Source organism: Quercus robur, chromosome 4 (assembly GCF_932294415.1).
Source record: "Quercus robur chromosome 4, dhQueRobu3.1, whole genome shotgun sequence".
In the NCBI taxonomy this organism is placed as follows: Eukaryota; Viridiplantae; Streptophyta; class Magnoliopsida; order Fagales; family Fagaceae; genus Quercus; species Quercus robur.
The window spans coordinates 16,297,043-16,314,544 of record NC_065537.1 but is presented as its reverse complement, the minus strand read 5'-3'; the positions used below and the strand labels follow the sequence as shown (position 1 = coordinate 16,314,544).

At 32.5% G+C, this 17,502-nt stretch overlaps 1 protein-coding gene across 2 annotated transcripts; it reads right to left on the bottom strand.

Annotated features, from left to right (window-relative positions):
* Positions 1–493: 493 nt before the first annotated feature.
* Positions 494–5,156, bottom strand: LOC126720694 (elongation factor 2). Of its 2 annotated transcripts, XM_050423445.1 has the most exons (4): positions 4,994–5,156; positions 3,880–3,937; positions 3,703–3,790; positions 494–3,219 (listed from the first exon to the last, which is right to left on the bottom strand). In XM_050423445.1, exons 2-4 carry the CDS (start codon positions 3,880–3,882, stop codon positions 779–781), a joined length of 2,532 nt encoding a protein of 843 aa, XP_050279402.1. In that variant the 5' UTR covers positions 3,883–3,937; positions 4,994–5,156; the 3' UTR covers positions 494–778. The 2 variants fall into 2 exon arrangements, with proteins under 2 accessions (XP_050279402.1, XP_050279403.1); XM_050423446.1 differs by lacking the exons at positions 3,703–3,790; positions 3,880–3,937; positions 4,994–5,156 and adding an exon at positions 3,621–3,627.
* Between the last annotated feature and the right edge of the window lie 12,346 nt (positions 5,157–17,502).

The following is a 17,502-nucleotide window of genomic DNA, read 5'->3' as shown; positions in this document are numbered from 1 at the left end:
TTTTCTGTTTTTTTTTTTTTTTCCACCCTAATCAACCATAAATAATCCAGCAATGGCTTTTTCACCACTGACAATTTCAAATCAAAACAATCAGATTCACATTACTCATATTCAACTGTAACTCACAGAATTTATAGATTAAGTTCCAACAAAAGCAAGTAGCCAAAAGCAAAAATTACATAACCAACAATTATTTGAAATCACAACAAAGACTAACAAAGAAAAGAAGTCCAAGAAACTAATTTGTAGTCTTCAAAAATAGTCGGTAACAACATCAAAGAATCCATCAGTGCAGAGGATAGTTAAACTTAAAAAGGGTGTCAATCACAAACATGAACAGTATTAATCAGCCTAATAATGCTCCCCATCAATGACAAGGTTGAATGAAAATATGGCGTACTCAACCAAATATAAGTCAATTTGCATCCAAGAAACACCTATTTATCACGCCTAATAAAAAAAATAACTTACACCACCATTTCTAAAACAGAAATAGAAAACCTCAACCACCGTCAAATGGAATAGTTTAACAGAACGATCTAACACAATAAAACGTTACATATTGTCCTCGAATGGAACATTACAACCAAACATAATAATAAAACTGAGTGTTTATTCCCATAGGGATCCAGGAACTACTAAAACATGATGACATTTCAAAAACAGAAAACAAAAACGAGGCAGGGGGACAACCCCATGCAATCTTACCTGTCTGCTGATGTGTGTTGATGTCTTGCTCAAGTAAACCAACATGATCAACAATACTAAGATTAAATGTTTATAGCTTGTCCTCAAACTCAGACAACGGTGTCATCTGCTCCTTCAAACCCTTCCTCTTGCGGATGTCTATTACAAGCTGCGAAGCCTGTGTACCAGCTTCCAACGGATCAGAAGACATCATGTCCCAGTGATCAAAGACACATTGTGGGAAAGCCTGCCCTGAGGTTGCAGCTCTCAAAGTGCTTGAGAATCCAAAAGACTCAACGACGGGTAAATATGCCTTGATGTTGTAGAGTGGAGTACCAGGCCTCTGCATTTCCTCAAACACATGTCCACGTTTCTGATTAAGAACACTGTAGATACCACCGAGTGCCTGCTCAGGAGCTTGAATCTCCACCAGATACACAGGCTCAAGAAGCCTGGGCTTGGCAGTCAGCTGGGAAGCATAAATAACCCTCCTGGCAGTAGGAATTACCTGACCACCACCTCTGTGGATGGCATCAGCATGAAGCACGACATCACAGACTTCAAAACAGATACCTCTCATGTTTTCTTCAGCCAGTGCACCTTCCTTAGAAGCCCACTGAAACCCAGCAACAACAGAATCCTTGATTTCATTGAGGTACTGGACTCCCTTACACATATCAACCACCATATTAGGTCCAGTGGTCTCAGGGCCAAAACACCAGATTTTCTTTGCAAGATCCTTATCCCAGCCAAATTCCTCAGCCAAGATTTTGGAACGAACTTTAGGATCATCCCTTGGACCAATACGGCCGTCATCAATGGCCTCTGCAAGCCCATCTTCCAAGGGACGTGCTTCCATGTACAGACGGTTATGCTTGTTGGGTGACTTGCTCATTACAGTACGGGAAGACTTCTCAAGGACTGTCTCACGGAAGGACACAACAGGGTCAGACTTAATAATTTCTGCTCCACCCATGAAATCATCCTGCAAATCCTTCAAACAGATTTCAAGGTGGAGTTCTCCTGCACCAGCAATGATGTGCTCTCCAGACTCTTCAATAGAACATACAACCATAGGATCTGACTTGGCCAAACGTTTCAGACCTTCAACAAGCTTGGGAAGGTCAGATGCAACCTTGCATTGAACAGCCACACGGACAACAGGTGACACAGAAAACTTCATGGCTCGGATTGGGTGTGCATCAACCTCCTTCTCATTTGTCAAAGTAGCATTCTTGGTGATATATTGATCCAATCCAACCAAAGCAACTGTGTTACCACAAGGCACATCCTCAACAGTTTCCTGCTTCTTCCCCATCCAGATAACAGTCCTCTGCACACTTTTAACATAAAGGTCCTTCTTTTCACCAGGGACGAAGTTTGGACCCATAATTCTAACCTTCAAACCTGTAGAGACCCTGCCAGCAAAGACACGGCCAAAAGCAAAGAACCTACCCTTATCAGAGGCAGGAATCATTTTTGATACGTAGAGCATGAGAGGCCCATCTGGATCGCAGTTCCGGATAGCAGTAGCATAAGCATCATCAAGGGGACCCTCATACAAGTTTTCAACACGATACCTTTGGGCCGTGGAAGGGGATGGAAGGTGAAAGATCATCATTTCCAAGAGAGCACTACTTGCTGGGAGCCAGGTCTGCATGACACGCTTCATCAATGCCTTCCCCATTAAGTCCTTCTCTTCAGACTTCATGGTAACACCAAGCTTTGTCAGCATGGGCCACAGTTTGTCCTTCTGATCATTCATGCAAGTGTTGATAATCTGCTTGATGGGTTCATAACAGAACTGAACGAAACCACGCTTGCAGGTAGCAGAGCCAGTGTTCTTAGTTGTCCACTTCTTGGTAGCAGGGTCAAAGAAGTTCTCGCCCCAGAGGCGCTCCATCATCTTGGACTCATCAACTCCAAACTTGGAAGCATACATCTTGGCAAAATTGGTTAGAGTAAAAGCCCAGCCGTGCAAACCAGCAGAGAAAGCAACAGTTCCTTTCTCGGGGTAGACCTGGACATCACCAAGGAGGGGATCTTCATAGGTAGCCATAATGACATTAGCATTCTCAATAACCCTCTGGAATGTTTGGTAAGCCTCCTCTCCATCAACCTGGAGCTCAAGGAAACACCTGTCCATCTTGTTAACAGTCAAGACAGGCCTAATCCTTTCACCCAAGGCTTGTCGGAGCACAGTTTCTGTTTGGACACAAACACCTTCAACACAGTCAACGACCACGAGTGCACCATCAGTAATACGAAGAGCAGCTGTGACCTCGGATGAGAAGTCAACGTGTCCGGGGGAATCGATGAGATTGATCAGGTACTCATTTCCATTACGCTCTCCCTTGTAGCTCTTTAGAGACTCAGTACTCATCTCATAATAGAGGGAGATACCCGTGGATTTGATGGTAATTCCACGCTCTGCCTCATCTGCACGGGTATCTGTCATACGGACATCACCAGCAACTTCTTGAGCAATGATACCAGCAGCAGCCACAAGAGAATCGGTAAGTGTTGACTTCCCTGCAACATTGGAAAAGAATAACTCAGGATTTGTATCAACCCAATGAAAGTGACTCCTAGATAAGTATAGCAATTTATGCCAACCATGAACCATCATCGAAGACATAATAAGAGCGAATGCACAAACATCTAAGAGAATTCAGGACCAGGAACTGGTATAAGATGCGTAAAAAGACCAGGGGGAAAAAAACCTTAAGGATACTGTAATTAGATTCATATGCCATACATATACGCACAACATGAAAATGCCATTAACGTATGCACAATATGCAATACATCCCTAATGTGTCACCACTACACAACTTTTATTGCTCTTAGTGACGGAAAAACATAAACACAATTTACTCCCTTGACAGAGTCCCATGAATCAATATGGGTAAAATATGTGTGAAACCTCATACCATGATCAACATGCAGCATGCCCTGAATGGGGCACCATCCAGGTTATAAAGTAAGAAGCAAAATATGCATGAAACCTCATACCATGATCAACATGGGCAATGACAGACATGTTACGGATGTTATGTTTGTAGTCCATAATTCTGCGGAGCTCATCAGCTGTGAACTTCACCTGCAAGTATCAAGAATATTTCTCAATTCAGACCATACAAAGCAAACAAAAGGAAAATTTAGTAGCCTGACGAGCAAAAGGGCACTAACCATCTTGACTAGTCTTTAAATGACACAATCAAAAATTTCTTGAAGAATCAAAGAACACCTGCCCACCAAAACAGTCAAATATTCAATTATAAATCTGCATAAAATGCTCTACACCGGTACCCTTCCTGTTCATCAGCAACCATAAAAAACTAAAGAGAAACAAACACTTTACTACAATAAAAGCATCAGAGAGAAATTATTTATGCAAGTCTCCATGATCTCAAAACAATGTTTTGCCAATTTAACTCTCACTTTCCATAATAAAAATAAAAAAAGAAGTTTCGCAAACTTGTTTTTCTTTTACGAAAGCTGCTGTAATCTTTTTTAATAATTGTCAATTAAGATTCACAATAATCCAACATTAGATTTGCTTGATTCTCGCTCTCCATGCTATAAATAAAAAATAAAAAAATAAAAAATTATTTTAAAACTGCAGTCTTTTTAAAAATAATTTCCAATTAAGATCCACAATAATCCGATATTAGATTCACATCATAAATATACGTAACCCCTAAATTCATTAAATGGAAACAATCCCAAAACAATAGATCATGTAATAATTAAATCAGCAACCGTAGTTCCTTTTTTTTTTTAAAAGACATACCATAAATGAACAAGTTATAATAATAAAAGAACACATATTAACAAAAATAATCGAAACCATTAAACTCATCTATAATGATTGAACTTGATAACCATAAACGAACACTTATTGATAATAATAAAGGAACAAATATTCACACAAAAAAAAAAAAAAAATCGAATCCACTGCTATAGATGATTAAACTTGATACTACCCAGATGCACAAAAAGCTATAAAACAATATATTCAACATCAAAAAACGAAGCACACCCATCTATAAACATGTCAGCTAACAAATACAAGCTAGTTCCAGCTGACCCATATGAGCAAAACAATCAAATCAAGCATAAAAAAACTTATCTTTATATAGAAACTACAAGATATCAAACACCCAGTTCCAGATCTTAGAAAAAGTAAATCAGAAAAGCAGAAATAAAAGCTATATTTAGATACCAAAACCCAAAAAAGGAAAATTTGAGATCCATTTCCTTTTCAGAGTCAGTGATCTAGTACAAGAAATGAAACACTGACCTTAAAAAAAAACCAGGGGTTTGGAGCAAAAGAGAAGGAAAGTGATATTGCTCTGTTAAGGAACGCAGAGAGAGAGAGAGCAAGAGAGGGTTTGGGAGATAGCGCAGCCTCAGCTCAGCAGTTTGCAAATGTGAGGCTGACAAATTGATGTGTTTAGAAGAGAATATATTTAGGAGTGCTAGGGTATATGCTCTTCAGCTAGGGTTTTTCCATTTGGGCTGGGCTCTGCACCAAGTTTTAGTGGGTTTTTTACTACTAGCCCATGTAATCTATTTGTTAAATACTCCTATTATGGCTGCTCTCGAGTTTAGATAATGGTATGCTTTATGAAACTGGTTGCGGCTAGAAACTCACTTCTCCCACGTGTTAATCTAAAAGAGAAAGACTACGGGTGTGTTTATTTGGAGATGAAATAAGGTGGATGAAAGAGAAAATGAGAAGGAAAATTTTTTTGAGTGTGTTTAATTTAATGAGGAGGAAAGAAAATAAATGATGGGGTCTAGATGTTTTCTCTCTAGGCCTACTAAAAAATTTTATGTCCAAAATAGAGAGAAAACTGAAGGAAGAAAATGGAGCACTTTATTAGAAAAAATACTATGTGCAGTTCCTATCATTTTTTCTTTTTTTGATTTCCTGGCAAGGGGTGGCACGTTGCCTCTATTTTTTTTTCTTTTTTTTTTCCGGGTTGTGGGTCTGATAGTTATTTTCTTTTTCTTTTTCTTTTTTTCTTTTTTTTTTGTTTAACTAGACATGTTTTTGGGACATGATTTTTATTTTTTAATAAATTGGGTGATTGCTTTTTTTTTTTTTTTGGTTGCTTGTCATTTTTTTGCTTTAATTGGACATCATTTTTTAATAAGGGTGTATGAGTAAATTTATATAAACTCATTTTTTCTATCTCTCCATTTTTCCACTCCCAACCAAACAAAAAGGTGAAAAATTAAAATATTTTCTATCCTCCCACTTATCCATCCTCCCACTATTTTCTATCTTCTCACTTTTCTACTCCTCCAACCAAACGAATCCTAAAGGTTTTTTATGATTATTTGCATCACTTTAACTGCTCAAGTTGAGTTTGTAAATGAATGAAAATTAATGTAAGGTAATTATAGAATGGTTTTGGAGTATAATAAATATGTATTCACTTCACGTAATAATAGATCATACTAATTAAAGGGAAAAGTTAACCGATTCTCTAAGAGTTCATTTGGTTGGGGGATAGAAAATAGGAAGGAGATGGAAAAGTAGACGGATAGAAGATATTTTAATCTCTCATTTGTGTTTAGTTTACGGTAGAAAAGTGAAAATATAGAAAATAAAGTATGTATAAATTTACTCATACCCGTATTTCATAATTTTGTTTATAAATATTTTATAAATTAAAATTTTTATTTTTGAAATAAAAAAAACAACCAAACGTTTAACAATGAAGGAGAAAAAAAAAATGTCATTCAATTTAGGGGTTGGGGAAAAAGGTAGATGGGTAATTTCCATTTTCTCTCTCCCAAAATCTCTCCTATTTTCTTTGTTTCATTTTCCATCCTCCCTATTTTCACTCCAATCAAACGTAGTCTAGGGTATTAATTTAGGAAATATTTTTAAAAACTTTTTATGAAAAAAATAACTAACTTTTTTTTTTATACATATTTTTATATTTCCACTAAAAGTAATATTAAAATTTTTCTAAAATTGTCAATTGACAATATCCTAAAGGAATCTATTAACTGGACCCTTAATTAAATTCATGGAAAAACCTATATAGTCAATTGAGTATTCATGTGAGAAGAGAGGATACGTATTTGTTATATTTTTGAAGTACTCTATAATTTTTTTTTCATGAATGAAATATTAAAGTGATAAGAGAATGGAAATAAGTCTCATTTGGATATTCGTGAGAAAAATTAACGAAATGTAACATAATTTTGTTGGAGGTATTATAAGTAATCAGAGGGATTAAGAGCTTGTAATTAATATTGTATTTCCTCATCTTATTTTATAGGAATAATTTATGTACAAATTATCTTCTCCCGCTAAGGATAAAAAATAGGAGTTATTTTATAACAATATTACAATCATGTCTCATCTATACTACTATTTAAGAGGTTTCCCTTGTTTGGGACCCTCATTTTAAAAAAAAAAAAAAAAAAAAAAAAAAAAGCTCCTACATCCATTTTTTTTTTTTTTTTTTGAAAGGTACATCCTTATGTTTAAATAGAGACAAAACTAAAAAACAATCTGGTAAAAATATAACTCTAACTCCCACTAAAACATTGTCTAAAAAATAGGGTCACTCTCTTGTTGATTTCAAATTGTTTTATCCAGTTATAAATTAGATTTTCAAAATAAAAATTGTATATATAAAATAAAAACACATTTTTTTAATTAAAAAAAAAAAGGCTAGTTATTATAACGAGTCATTAATAACTCATATTATGCTATATTATTAATAACATTTTCAGAAAGAAAATAGTTTGCTTAACTAAACAAACTTTCTTTCCCCTCAAAAAAAAAAAAAACAAAAACAAAAACAAAAACTAAACAAACTTTTTTGACTACAAGGATAGTTATTATATATTATTATATTATTAATAAAAATTTGGATTTAAGTTACACCAAATTTAATTTTAAGTAATATTACATTACACAATATTTTTTTATTGAATGTGAATTTTGAAAATCCACAATTTTATTACATCTTTTTCTTATACTATCAACACTTGTAAAATCTTGAGATGACCAAAGATCAATAGTTATTTGATATATAAAATGTTTAAATTTCAAATTTTATATATTAAAAATATGCATAAAAAATGAGTTAATAGATCAAGTATAAAATAACATTTGCATGTTAAGAACATAAAAAACATGTAATCCAATGGTGAAAATTTCAAAATATTAGTAATACAATAAAAAGTCATTAAGTAGTAATTATATAAAGTTACCCAAACTATAACTTGATTTGACCCTATATTTATTCTATTTTTTTATTATTTCCATAAGATTGGTTTTATTTAATATAATATTTTTGCATATTTATTTTATTTGATATAAGACTATTTAATATTTTTTCTTGAATAGGGTAGGGGGTGTGATTACAATGACTTCTCTATCTTGATGTTACTATAGTAGCATTCTGCTTGCTAGCTCTTGCAAGCCAAGGATCTATGAGCCACAATTGTTATGCCAGTCCTATAACGGCACGAGTGGTCACTAAGCCAAGTGTGTGGGGTTTTTAAAGACAATCAATATTTCACATTAGGAGAACATGGAATGGAATGGACATTTCCTCCTATCTGTTTCATTTCAGGTGTTTGTTTCTGGTGAAAAAGGAGGAAGATGGGAAAATGAAAATACATAAATGAGGAGAAATTAATTTTTTTCCCATGTTTAGTATAAAAGAAAATTGAGAGAATAGAAAATAGTACAATCAAATATTTTCAAAGTATTAAAAATGAAAGAGGAGAGAGAAGAAAATGGAAAGAAAACTCCTTGAGGATTTTGCCCCTCATGTAACCATTCCTAATGTATCAATTTCGCCAATCAAGTTCACAGTATGCCTTCATAGCTTCGTCGTGCTCATCAAAAAAATAATTAAAATTCAGAAAATAAAAATAAAACACAAGGTAATTATGAAAAAAAGAAAAGAGGTTTAATCAAGTGATTACTAAAATTTAAAGTGTTCAGAAATTAATATATATATATATATATATATATACCAACGATGTTTAAGACAAATTAAGGAAGAGAGGTTACGGACACTAAGACATAGCCGACTGGGATCATGATGAGGTTCGTCTTTATACATCATCTTGCTTTGCACTTTGTCTTTAATTATGGTGCTCACAATGGAGGGAGAAAGCAATAGAGGTTGAGGAATAAATCAATAAAAACTATCTGTAATAACTCTTACACACACCTTGAAATCATGATTTCAGTTTAAAACGTTTTCACATAAATATTTTAAACTAAATCGTGAATTCAAGTCACGATTTCAATTAAAAATAAATATATGTATGTGTATGGTATGTATGTGTTAGTGTGTGTAATAACTAATAACTATTGCTAAAAAACTAAATACAATGGTGATTATCTTTATTAAATAAAAAAATAATAATAATAAATTAAAAAAAAAAAAAAAAAAACTTAGACTAAATAGTGAATGACAAAGTAATTGGTGAGGTACAAGAGGGTCGAGCATGTGAGGGGAGTTTTTTTTTTTTTGGAAAGATTTATTATATAAATTATTATTAATTATAATACAAAACTTGGGTATAATATTTTAAGTGAAGTATATTAGGTTTCTCAATTAAATTCAATCACATGATTGTATTAACCAATGAAATAGACACACTGTTTTATTTTCCAAGGACAATAAAATTCAATACAACCATGTGTTTGAATTTAATTAAAGAATCTAATTTACTGCAGCTAAAATATAGTAAAAAAGTTATTATTATTATTATTATTATTATTATACACTTTTTGTTGACCTCTCCAAAACTTTCGACATCATTATTATTATTTTTTTAATTGTAATATTTTCTACAAGTTTTTTTAAATATATTGTGGGGAAGAGGGGATAAGGTAGTGTAACCGTACATGATAATATTGAGTAAATAAAAACCCACCCAACAACATCTTGATCTCTCTCCTTTGCCTCCTTTTTATCCAATCGAACCTTTTCTCAGAGAACATGTTCCTTTATTCATTACTTCTTGAATTTTTAATACTATATATATATATATATATATATTATGGATGTAAGGACCTGATTTAAACTCCTAGCTCAAAAGTTATATAGACTTGGGCCCAAAAAACCCAAAACAATAAATTTATAGAGAATGGGTTGGAAAACTAAACTCTAATGAATTAAACAGTGAGTAAATAGATCTGAATGACAAAGAAAGGAAAATAACAAATTAATACTAAGGAAAGATATCCTCGGCAACGTTCGAGGAGATTGGTTCCTATAAATTGGTCTTGAAGCTTTATTACAAGTTTGATTCCTAATTGCTACAGTGTTTCTCTTCTTTTTCTGATCCCTTCTTTATGGAGGGTCTCTTACATTATATAGCTCTCTTTGGACCATCTTGATTCTACACTTGTTGATCATTTGAGCCCTTACTTGAGTATCTGTCCCATCAGACACCCTCTTTGGGTTTCTGTAAGTTATGGTAGCCAAGGTAGTACTGTTTAGGGGTCTTCTCCACATAAATGCAGCCAGAAAAGTAGTTACAGTGCATTCAATGGAGTGGTAGCAGCTATCCTTTAGATATTTTTAGGTTCCCCTCCTTCTCGTATGTTCATGATGCATGTCCCTATCACTAGAGCTTCTTGGAAGGTTACCCTGATTGTAGGGATACATATTAGAGCTGTATTTATCATGTCCGAGGAGATATTCCTCCTCGAACCACACTCCCATTTGTATTTTGCTCATTAAGTCTTAGGTTTAAACCATTCATTACCATTCATTTCTCCTCGGACTACACATGCTCTCGACCAAGACCCAAGGCCCAATATATAATTTGGGCCCTTAACCCTACAATGGATATGAAAGTGAAGACACCAGGTAGTTGTAGCCATTAAGTGCTTTGAAATCAGGGTATTTTCAAAAGTTGTTCTGAAAAAACAACATTTAAAATATATTTTTTAAGATTAAAAAAAAAATTGACTTTGGCTATTTTCAAAATAATGTGTACTCATGTTTAGGACTCTTCTCTTCCTATCTCAAAACTCTAGCAATTATCTTAGCAGTATACAACGTTCTTCCTCCACAAAACATAACACACTAAAAGATTAACAGAGGGAGACACCGCTTATATAGAAGTCTCTGTTTAAGTGAGCTATTCGGCTATTGTGGCAGTAAAGAATCGTGAGACTCGGGTTCCCTTCCTATTCCTTATTTAACTTTTATGCTTTCAATTTGGTTGGAAAGATACCTGAAGCTTTCTATAAAGAATATATTATAAACTACTTCACTTCATAACAGAACATAGATTCATAATTTAGTGTGAGATGTTTAGATTTTAGAAAGAGTGACCAGGAGTGGGGATCGACGAGCTAATAATTTCTTGGTGATTTTTATTTTGTTTATGAACTTCTCTTTACTTTTTCTTTTTCCTGCCTAAGTTTAGTATGAAATTGTAAATAGTTTGATAAATAAAATAATATATATATATATATATATAAGGTTTACATATATAAGAGCACTAGCAATAGTGTTGCTAAAAAGTTATTTTTAGCACCACTACATATAAAAAAGAGTGTTGCAATAGTGGAGCTAAAGGTAAAATTTTTACCTTCATTGCTACAGTGCACAGCTATATATGGCTGTGCACCGTAGCTGAGAGCTAAAAAGAAAAATTCATTTTTTATTCTCCATCCGATTAAAATAATATTTATTCGTTTGTTTTTTTGTTTTTTGTTTTTTGTTTTTTTTTTTGTTCTTTTATTCTCCAATCGTGCGAGCCTCAGACAAAACTCTCTCAACTCCCTCAAACTCTCTCAAAATTGTCTCTCACTTTCTCTCTCCCCTCTCAGCCTCTCTCTCTCTCTCTCCTCATTGCCTAGACTTTACGATCAACCTCTCGTCATTCTCGGCTGCACGTTCTCTGATTGTGAGATCGGTCTTTCGCTTTTAATTGTTGTCATCATTTTCCTCACCACCATTAGATCGTTCCTTATCTCAGTGTTGATGCTCGGCTTCGCAATCGTGTGCGCTCACGGTGCATTTAGAGTTCAAGAGGATCTCTTTCTTGATGATCAAGAGCCAGCGAATTCCAAATTCCTCTCCTTCCTCGACAATGCTGCCTCTTCTGCCACCGTACGTGTCAAACCTTCGGACTCGAACACATAAAAGGAGGGAGGTTAGTTACTTCAAATCCGTTACTGTGAAATTGAAAATTTGTTATTGAGAAGGTTCATTTTGTCATTTGCTTAGGAAATTCTGGGCAAAAGATAGGGTTTTGATTTGAATTGTGCAATTTGTAAACCTAAATTTTCTAGACTTGTATGTGGATTAAGTCTGTATTATGCAATTTGTAGACGTAGTTTGAGATTGTGTATTTTTGTGGTTGTGGCTTTGGTTCCTTTTTAGTAAATAATAAATAAAAAACTATAGAATAATTTATGATTGGTGGCGGCGGTGGAAGAGTCAATGGCAACGGCGTCAGTAGTGGCAGCAATAGCAGTTTCAGTGGTTGTTGTTTATTGTAGTGGATATATTATTTTATTGGAGTGGATATATTATTTTATTGTGATGTTTATATTATTTTATTGTATTGAAAGCTAAAATAGATCCATTGTTGTTGGATGTTTTGTAAAGTGAGTAGGTAAAATAGATAAAGTAACTTTTTGTGGTGCCAAATAGCTAAATTTTTAGTTCCACTGCTATGGATGCTCTAACATAGTGTAGGGATTTACATTGGTAATCTGTTATCTAAGCTTCAGATGATAGCTATTTCTATTTCTATTACCAGTTTCTATAGGAAAATATAGTATTCTTGAATTTGCAAGTTATATAATTTTCTTTGTATTGTTATGGTTGGTGACATTGGGGTAACAATTATATTTTATATCAATTATATATTATTTTATATCAAGAAATACATGACAATCACACCATGTACATATTTTTTACTTTCAACCTTGGTCGCCCTACCCAAATTAAGAATTATGTATATTTCTTTGTGAGATAAATTTTTTTTTTTTTAAAGCACTATTAGCACTAAAATTATTTTTCTTGCAAAATTGACATAAATGCATTTGATGTGCTTATCTTTTAGCATTACTATGAAAATTTTCCGTGCATTGCACGGGTTAGCAACTAGTTATAATTATTATTATTATTATCCCATAATTTAGAGTGTATTGGAAAATAATAAAATTATAAAGAGTGGGATTTATATAAGGGCATAATTGTAAATACATAAAATTTATAGTTTTTTATTTTTTCATTTTTTTCTTTCTAGTTTATATATATTTTATATAATCACACATTTTCATAATTTTTACCAAACATATGAAGAAAAATAAGATCTTTTTCTTTGCTCATACTTTTCTATCCTCTATATTTTATATTCTCTTACCTTTTCAATTTTTTAACCAAAATGAAACCTAAAAATCTTCCAAACAAGGGATCATATAAAATATTCTTTAGAAATCCTTCATTTTCATTTCTTTATCCCAAACTCAAACAAGATGTAAGAATTGGAGTATTCCTTTTGTGGTATTGGGACATTTTTTTAAGAAAAATTTTATTCATAATTTTGGAATACCTTATTATCTCAACAATAACAACCCAATCTTAGTACCAAAAGCAACTAAATGCAAAACTTAATGTAGAATTGGCTTTATGAAAAAGAATTTATTTTTGTATTTATTGATTGTCTACATTTGATAGATCTAGATAATTGAAAAAGAATCAAATATGTTTATTTTAGTATTTTGGATAGGGGTGGCAAAATTGGACACAACCCACGAACCTGACATAACACGACATAAAATTAGCAGATTATGGGCTGAGACTTAATGGGTTTGTGTCATATTCGAGTTGACACGACTTTTAATAAACAGGTTGGGTTAGTGTTGAACATATAGAACCCGTTTGACCCATCTGACCCGTTTAATTAAATGACATTTTACCAATATACCCTTCAAACTCTAGGTATATAAACTTATTAGTTGTTGTGGTTTTTTTTTTTTTTGACATATTGTGATTGATTATTTGTAATATTGTGATATGTTTTAATTTTGAATGATTATTTGTGATGCAATTACTCGTTAGTTCTGAATTTTATATTAAAAAAATTTATTTGTTCTTTTTTTCATAATTTTTTTTTTTTATTTTGATAAAATCTGATAAACAGGTCGACATAACTGACCCGTTTAATAAATGGTCGTATTAGGGTTAAGGAATCTTGACTCAATTAATAAACATGTCAGGTTAGTGTTGACCTATATCATCGAATACTCATGAAGTGACACAATACGAACCCGACACGCAAACACGAATTGACACCTCTAATTTTGGAACTGTACTTTCTAAAAACATTTTTTTTTTTTTAATAAAAGAAGCTTAGCTTTTTTTCCTTTTTTTTTAAGTACAATTTTTTTAAACTTAAAAAAAAAAAAAAAAAAAAAAAAAAAAAAAAAAAAAAAAAAAAAAAACTATAAGAAACCTATAAACTAGGGTTTTTTTTTTTTTTTTTTTTTTTAAGACAAAAATTTATAAGAAACCTATAAATATTATACTTCTAGTCCTATGTACCCTATTTTTTCTTAATTTTTTTTCCTTTCAAATTTCGTGCACCCAAAGAGTCAATATCATCTTTTTATTTTTATTTTTGGGGTAATTACACATAACCCACACGTGGTTTGGGTGTAAATCACTTTACCTACCAGTGGTTTGAAAAGTATCACTTAACCCAGTTGTGGTATGTTTCCGTCAATCTCCGTAACCTACCTTAAGCCCAGCCGTTACAAAAACACCTCTTAACCCCAAAACACAACATAACGCGAATCAAAACACCCAAAACTCAAAAACTTTTTGAGAGAGAGATTTGTGGTGAGATCAACGTGTTCTTCGTGGTTTAGAGTGTCTGGAGGGAGAGAAAACACAAGTTTCACAACATCAAAGATAGGGAAGGTAGTTTCGGTAAAGAAAATCAAGGTATTTGTGTCTATTCTCGATTTAGGGTTTCAAATTTTGTTCAAGTACTAAAACAAAAAATAGCACAAAAATAAAAGAGAAACAAGATCAAAAGGGAGGGTTTTGTGAAAATTAATATTTGGACCCTATATTCAAAACTCCTAATTTCACCTCTCCCTGTATTCAAAACTCGTATGTTTGGACCCTATATTCTAAAGACCCCCTTTGTTTTCACCTCTCCCTGTATTCTAAACCCCAATGGAGTAAACCGCAATCGACATAAGAGCCTTGAGCATTTGGATGAAGGAGACAGAGAGGTAGATGTAGGTGGAGTTAGAGAACTAGAGGGAAAGGGAGTATAGAGCTCCAATGGGTACTACAAATTTGAGGTAAAGGTCAAGAGTCATGGTGGATGGGAGTTCCACGACCTTGAAAACTTTGACAAGAAGGTAAGCGAGGAAGGAACGGAAGGACATGTGGATCATGATAAGTGAGATCGGGAACGGCTAGTTGTAGAGCTTGCGGTTGAGGATGTACTTGTTGTACATGATGAAGGAGAAGCTGAGGAAGATCCAGATTACTTCTGTTTTGGTTTTGAATTTTCATCATTCAGATTGTTATTATATGGGAGTGTTGTGTTCATAGATCTTTTGCTATTTTTGGATGTCAAAAAGCTACGTGTGTTAAAGCTTTGATTTTTAGGAATAGGGTTTTTTTTTGGTTGAAAAATATTCGTTTTTGTGAAATTAATTGTAATGATGTATTTTTCAGTGATACCCATTTTAGATCGTGGTCAGTTATAGTGATTTTGGGACAAAAGCAATTGTGGGTTTGGTTTAGAAATTTGAGATCTTGTGAGGTTTTTTTTTGATTGGGGGTTATACTATCTATAAAAAGTGGTTAAAGATGATGTCCAAATCGTATACCAAAACCACTTTTTGATCTTGTTTCTCCTTCATTTTTGTGCTATTTTTTATTTTTTATTTTTTGGTTTTGAGAGGAGAGAGACATAAAATTTGAGCAAAAATATCTATTTATCCTTGATTTTAACAAAGATGGGTTACAGAAAACAAACAGAACATACCACAAGTGGGTTAAGTGATACTTTTCAAACCACAAATAGGTAAAGTGATTTTCACCCAAACCACATGTAAGTTTAGCGTAATTACCCCTTTACTTGAAAGAGTCAATATTATCTTCATTGAAAGATTGCTAAGATTGTACTTTTCTTTCTTTTTTTTTTTTTGGTAAAGAAGATTGTACATTTTATTACTCTTTTTTTTTTTTTTTTTTTTTGGGGGAGAAACAAACAGTCAAACACACACGCAAGGCTCATACCTTCTGTTTATTTGTCCAATTTCGTGCACCCCAAAGGTCAAAGTATAATGCGAGAAATTTCTAACAAACCTATTAGCTATAAGTGTGTACCATCAAATTGTTGCAAGTAACACTTGTTTTATGACAAAGAAAACAAAAAAAAAAAAAAAAAAAAAAAAAAAATTTAAGAACCTCATTAGTTTGATTCATTGACCTCTGCTTCTGAAACTTGTCCAACAATAATAAACCTTTGGGTTATAGATTTAAAACATAAAATACAATGTAAGGAACAGTTTTATTCTTCTAAAAAAAATAGGTTACAGAACTTTCCTAGCAGCATCTGTTCCTTTCTTCAAATATTTTTGGATATCATAGGCAGCTTTCCAAATCTGTAAATACATTAGAAATGTCACTTTTCTCCATGCCCTCTTCATTGTGTATAATGAACAGTACTTTTTATTTTTTATTTTTTTAACAGTACTCTTAAACAGTCATGAAACCGTACAGGGAAATTGCACATAAATTTTGTAAGTTACAAGACTTTATTTAACTAGATTGGAGATGATCCCTTCTTTCAAGGGAATGCAATGAAGGACTTTTGTCTCATAGTATATAGAATGCAATGAAGGACTTTTGTCTCATATTATATATACTATGAGACAAAAGTCCTTCATTGCATTCCCTTGAAAGAAGGGATCTTGTGGACAAATTACTAAATTTAAATTTGAAATCACCAAAAAATATAGGAAAATTATATAATGGGAAAAGTTATCGGATACTTTAATTAAGAGTATTAATTTAGGAATTATTTTTAAAAACTTTTTATGAGAAAAAGAGGATTTTTTTTTTCTTCTATGAATGTGGTATAAAAACTTTCTTAAAATGGTCAATTAACAAATATCCTAAAGACACCCGTTAACCGGATCCTTGTATAATTTACCACAAGTCTTAAAAGAATGATAATTACTTGGTTAAACCACAACTTCTAATTAGGATTCAACCACAATCATGACTATGACTTTTAAGATCAAAATTTTATTATAAAAAAAAAAAATCAAATTTATAAAAAATAATTAATTTCTTGTTTAAAATCAAATTTATAAAAAATAATTAATTTCTTGTTTCTTGTGTGTGTTCAGTTATCCCAAACACGCCTTAAGAAATACGATATCACTAGTTTACTTTAATATCTTTTAATTCCTTGACCTCAAGGAAAAAGGTTCTTGAAACTTGTCCAACAATCAAACCTTTAGATCATGGATTACGTAGATAAATCATAGGTTAGTTACGTGGTCAAATGTTAGTATAATTTAAAACTCTGACAGTGAGTTTCATATTCAATTTATTTATTTCTGGGAATTTAAGCTTGAAATGCTATGACTTTTGAACTTTTAGAATGATTTTTTTTTTTTTTTTTTTTGAGAAACAACTTTTTAGAATGATAACTTTAAGATTTTGGCATATTTATGTATTTAGATTAGCTTTTTACTGAAATTATTAGCTTATTTCATTGAAAGTTGGTAAAATTATAGTTATATTCAGA

Bases quoted from the DNA above. Each gene is read 5' to 3' on its own strand.
- LOC126720694 (XM_050423445.1), bottom strand. The intron at 3,220-3,702 runs GTATGAGGTTTC...CCAATGTTGCAG, and splicing joins CATTGCCCATGTTGATCATG to GGAAGTCAACACTTACCGAT.